This window comes from Pseudophryne corroboree, chromosome 1 (assembly GCF_028390025.1).
Source record: "Pseudophryne corroboree isolate aPseCor3 chromosome 1, aPseCor3.hap2, whole genome shotgun sequence".
In the NCBI taxonomy this organism is placed as follows: domain Eukaryota; kingdom Metazoa; phylum Chordata; class Amphibia; order Anura; family Myobatrachidae; genus Pseudophryne; species Pseudophryne corroboree.
In genome coordinates this window covers 1,177,461,284-1,177,467,283 of record NC_086444.1, presented here as the reverse complement: position 1 = coordinate 1,177,467,283, position 6,000 = coordinate 1,177,461,284, and the positions used below count along the sequence as shown (strand labels likewise).

At 42.7% G+C, this 6,000-nt stretch overlaps 1 protein-coding gene across 1 annotated transcript in view; it reads right to left on the bottom strand.

The window, feature by feature from the left end:
* Positions 1-2,596: 2,596 nt before the first annotated feature.
* LOC134929634 (indolethylamine N-methyltransferase-like) overlaps positions 2,597-6,000 on the bottom strand; it is a 125,046-nt gene continuing 121,642 nt past the window's right edge. Inside the window, exon 3 of the mRNA XM_063925218.1 lies at positions 2,597-3,537. Within this exon, the coding sequence (XP_063781288.1) occupies positions 3,093-3,537 (445 nt within the window). The 3' untranslated portion in view covers positions 2,597-3,092. The remainder of the gene's footprint in view (positions 3,538-6,000) is intronic.

Here is a 6,000-nt window from a genome sequence, read left to right as displayed (position 1 = left end):
AGGCGCTCATCTCTATAAAGCAGAGAAGCTGCCCAAAGTAACCAATCGGCTTATGTTATTTATCTAGTCTTTAAAATAACAGAATCTGATTGGTTACTTTGGGCAACTTCACTTTATCTCTCTCCAAGACTTGATACACCTCCCCTTGAGTTATTTCGCAGTCGATTATGCAATTTGGTTCAACAGCCAGCAGTGGAAGAATTTGCATCATGCGTTGCACTGTGTATAATACACACACATACTGTAACTTGTGAACTCTCAGCAAATACATTTTAAGAGTTTAGCGTTTGACTTTTAATCCGAGGAGTTTCATATACATAAATAAAAGTTTTATTGTGTCAGTTATTTTGTGTTGAAAGGACCTCATGAGCAGACTGATAACTAGATCCATTTGGGAACCTCACCTCCATGAGGCATTGCTCAGTGCTCACCAGAAAAGTTGTCCCCTTTTTCTTTCCTTAAAGTATATGTGAACTCAACTATTCTGTCCATTTTGGTACTGTGTTCACATTGTACAGCGCCATATTCCCCCTACTGGTGACTTTTTGCTCTAATTTTTTCCCGCTGCTGAATCCTACTTCCCACATCCTAATTAGTCTTCCTACCAAATTTGGTGATGTTATGTTTGTTAGATTATCTTCAGACAGCTAGTGGTGGTTTAATTATGGCCCACCCAGTACTTACTGTGAGGCATACCTTTTTTTTTCCTGATTTGAGCCATCATAGACGTGCCAGCTAAAATACTATGATCATCTTTATACTCTGGGAAAATACCAGTACGTGAGGTAATTTGTCTCCTAATAAGGACATCCAATACTTTACATGAAGTTGCAGTAGATTGTGAGTCAGGAGAGGTGGTGACCCAGATCATGGGTCCAGGATGGCTGTGGAGTTGAGGAAAATTAATCACTTACCTGGCATGGTCAGCCAGCTGGGCTTTAGAGGATACGGTTGCATCCTATGAGACCATCCATTCGGCTGCACCCCCGGCCATTCTGGAGGAAGTCCATTCTGCACATGCTCAGACCCGCTGGCAGTGATGTCTGTGACTACCAACATCACTCCTAAACTTGCACCCCAGAATGCTGTACAAACTGCACTCTGGGACGCATGCACAGTAACCCATAAGTGCAAGGGAAGGGGGGAAGGGGGGGGGGGTACACTGTCCCCTCCAAGCACAAATATGCTGATCTCTGAATGTGCAGGGTCTTGTCTGACCTGGTCTGACATACTCTGTTGCACTCTTCAATAAGGTGAGGAGGTGGGACTATGAAACCCGCGAGAGGTATCTTTTGACACAGGGGAGGGGGTGGGAGTGTAACATTCCGGGGTTGGCAGGTGTGTCTGAGTGGTTGGAAGAGGCATCACAGGTGTTCGATGGCTATGTGAAAGACCCTTTCCCCTGTTCGTTGTACCTTGCTCAGAGAGGTAGGATAGATTGATATGCAACAGTAGTGTACTGACAGCATTTCCAACAGGATGTTTCTTTTATTGAGCCGCACAGAATACTGGATTAAAGATGGTGATTAGTTTTTTGGCATAATTGGACAATCACAATAATAATGGTGAATTAAAGAAGACAAGAAATTCACACAGCTCACAATATACTGGAACATTCGATAACTGAGTGATTCAATCAATCTAATCACAGATAGGCACATATTCCAAGAAAAAGAAGACAATAATGAGGACAAAGAAGAAAATGATTAGGAATACCGTCAGGTGAAATGTTGACGTTGTTTCTACAATGGTAGAAATACTTACCTGGAAGTGACGGTCACATGACCGCCGGGACCCTTAAGGTGTTTTATTTACGGTATTGCTGTTTATTTATCATTTTGTCATAGTGCAGTAATTCAGTATCCTGTTAGTGCCGATAATTAATTGCTGATAAGTCTCCATAGGGTTTATCTTGGATATCTCAGAGCTGGGGATAAGTAGTGCAAAATCACTATTTTAAGCTACAAACTGTTGGGATTTGGCTCAGAACCCCTGGGACACCCCCTTGAATGTCTAATTAGACGTTTTTAATTCATTTTAATTAGCCAATAATGACATTGCAGTTTTGGGGTTAAAAAAATGCGAAGTGATGGAAATTGGGTGGAAATCGGGGTACAAGGCATGGTACAGGTATATTAGGGTGCTTTATGAGTGGGCCAAGTGTTTTTAGGCTTTCAGGTGGGAGTAATCTGTCCGTTTCTTTTTTTTTTTTAAGTCCCCTAAGTTTTTTTTTTAATGCATATAACAGCCATTTGACCCGATTTAATGATACCAATTAGTTTTATTATGGCCACTTAAAGACTTATATAATATTTTCCAATATTAGTTTGGCATTTTGGGGGGTACAGGCACATTTTCTGACTTCTTCCTATGCTTTTGCTGGCTAAAACGATCGCTTGCTTGCCATTATCACTGAGTTGGAACAGGATAGTTGCAATAAACGGGCGCATGAAGGCTGCAATAACCCGCTTTTTTTGGAGATAGGTGTGATAACATTAGCCGCAATCGCGGATCTCGCTATCGCAGCTTATTGGATACCCCCTCATATCTGGATAAATAGTTACACAAACACAAGAATCAGTTCATGGTCACCATAATCATTTATTGAATCAGGATATTGCCTAGGGACAGTAATAGTAATCCTTATTTTTACTGAGTTGTCTGGAAAAGTTATGTAGAAGTTATATAAGTGATCTAAAAGTTATGTAGAACAATTTAACATAGTTCAAACTAAACTGTAATAATAATGCGCAGCTACAGAAACACCTAATTTGGTTACAGAAACCTACCAATTAAAATACATTCTTGTTGGAACAAGTAGGGACATTTTTTTTTAAAATACCCTTTTACAGTATTCCCCCATTCTTACATAAACAGTGCCAGGAGCAGGGTTTCTTATTAGCCCACTAGAATACCTCTGAGTGTGTCTCCTACCTCTTCTTTGCATGTAATGTCACTGACATGTGACATGAGAAAGGCCATACTAAAAATTAAATAAAAGCAAATATGTAAGAATTATAGATAACTGAAAATAAGAAACTTTTTAAATTTTGTCCGTGACAGATCCGACCTAAAAATAGACAAGGGAAGCGCTAGGTCTTACAGTTCTTAACCTCTCTTACTTTGCGGGCAACAACAAAAACTGTTGTCACACGGTCTATAAGTTCACAAGCCGGTTCCTTCTCCAGGTACTGATAATGTTCAATAATGTACCCTTCGTCACTTAGAGCATCTTTTAAAAAATTGTCGTCATAGTTTAAGAAATGGTACTTGTGCTCCGCAATTGTAACATAGCTGGTGTTGATGCCTCCAAATATAAAGATATAGCCTCCTAGCTTAATTAAAGAAGATATCTTTTTTAAGTTTTGGCAGTAAGAGTCCTGGTCTTTGCTAATCATATCCAGCACCCACAAGCTCATCACACAGTCCACTTTCTGCAGCACTAAGGGATCTGTGGGGTTGTTTTGTCTGAAGTCACATTTTCCGATATGTTCTATTTTACTTATCAGTGTGTCTTCTTTTTCTTCCCATCCGTCACTGAAAAACAGAAATAAGCATGTTTCTTATACAAGGGGCTATAAAGAACATTTCGGAGTATGGTCAAAGTATCAATTATGAAATACAAAAACACTACAACAATACTATTTTTGTAAAAAAAGTTCACTGCTATAGGTTCTCACTCTTGTGCATTTTTTATCATTTTTTTTTGCGATCGTCACATTCCAACCTCATTTCAACCTCGATATTTGTGGCTTACGGTCATTAGGTTGACAAGACTTAGGTCGACCACTATTGGTCGACACGCATTAGGTCGACATGGTCATTGGGTAGACATGTACTAGGTCAACATGAGTTTTTCACATTCATTTAAAAAAAAAACTTTTTCATACTTTACGATCCATGTGGACTACGATTGGGTATAGTAACCTGTGCCGAGTGCATCGGTCGCAGAGCACGGCACCTTGCCCAAAGCATGGCGAGCAAAGCGAGCCATGCGAGGGGACACGGTGCATTAATTGGGGTTCCGCGTCACTTTACAAAGAAAACGACACCAAAAAAAGCAAAACAAAATCATGTACATGTCGACCTAATGACCATGTCGACCTAGTGACCATGTAGACCTAATGCTTGTCGACCAATAGTGGTCGACCTAATGACTGTCAACCTAAATCTTGTCGACCTAATGACCCATACCCGATATTCGTAATCATTTATGTAGTACCCACAGAAATGATCATTTGAGTTTTTATTCTGAATTATTAGGGAACCTTTTATGGTCCTTCTAAATAAGTTGTTTCAAATTTTATAAACATTTAAAAAAAGAGTGGTATATTATAAGTCAACCCAAAAAAGGTGTTTTTTATTGTAAATACCAATTAAAGATACTTTGTGGTTCTTGCTTTGACATTAGTCAACCTATGTTTCCATAAGAACTTTTAGCTGCCTTGTTTTAAACGGACACCAGGACTGATTGTGATTTGTAGGCAGCTCTGTATACAGCTGCAAATAGTGAGATTTAGCAAACTATGTGAGCACAGTAGTGAATTTACACATCTTGCCTGTCTACAGGTGATTCTGCGTCACACAGAACTCAGCGAGATTGTTCTGTGCATTTCTGGGTGGCAACTGGACAGCAATGTTGCGGTGGCATGCCAGAGATCCATCTTTTGGGAAGGTCATGGAAGTGTCCTGAGTACTGTATTATTTTGAGAAGCACATACAGTGCACATATGGGGCAGGTGCAACTGCCAGTACTAATGATGATGGTTGCGGGTGTGGATGGAAAAAGTGGGTTTTACAGCTTCCTTCTTGAAGCCCTTCAGTGAAGCCCTACTTTTCATTTTGTATCTGTTTGGCACGACTGAAGTCACAGTATATGAGGTCCAATGCTGCAAGTATGGCGGTATGGGGTGGTACTGTGTACTGGTAAGAAATTGTCAGCCGGTACGTGTGTCTCTCAAATGAGGCACTGGTTTTGCTAGCCAATCAGAGCTCGCGGACCAGCAGCTGTGGCTCCTGATTGGCTGCCGGACCATGAGCTTTGATTGGCTCATGAACCGGCCCCTGATTTGAGATACACGCCACCGCCGGAGACCGGACTGAGCACTGAGGGGCAGGAGAGGCGAACACTGTGCTCTCCTCCCTTCACACACACAGCAGCAGTAGTGGTAAGCAGGGGGAGGGGGGGGGAGTGTGTACCTGGCACTTTGGGAGCACATCTGGCACTGGAGTCATATGTGTACCTGGCACTGTGGGGGCATATCTGGAACTATGGGGACATGTGTGTACCTGGCACTATGGGGGCATATCTGGCACTGGGGGGGTCATATGTCTATCTGTCACTCTGAGGGCATATCTGTAGCTGGCACTGTGGGGGCATATCTGGCACTATGGGGACATGTGTGTACCTGGCACTGTGGGGGCATAGTTGGCACTGGGGTGGCATTTGTGTATCTGGCACTGGGGGGGCATATGTGTGTCTGGCATTGTGGGGACATGTGTGTACCTGGCACTCGGGGGGCATATCTGGCACTGTGGGGGCATATGTCTATCTTGCACTAGGAGGGCATATGTCTATTTGGCGTTGTGGGAACATGTGTGTCCCTGGCACTGTTTGGGCATATTTGGCACTGTGGGGACATATGTGTAACTGGCACTGTGGGGACATGTGTGTATCTGGCTCTGTGGGGGCATATTTGTATCTGGCAATGTGGGGGCATATTTGTATCTGGCACTGTGGGAGCATATCTGGCACTGTGGGGGCAAATGTGTATCTGGCACTGTGAGGGGCATATTTGTATCTGGCAGTGTGGGAGCATATCTGGCACTGTGGGGGCTTATGTGTACCTAGCTCTGTGGTGGCATATGTGTATCTGGCACTGTGGGGGCATATGTGTATCTGGCACTGTGGGTGAATATGTGTATCTGGCACTGTGGGGGCATATGTGTATCTGGCACTGTGGGGGCATATCTGGCAATGTGGGGGCATATCTGGCACTG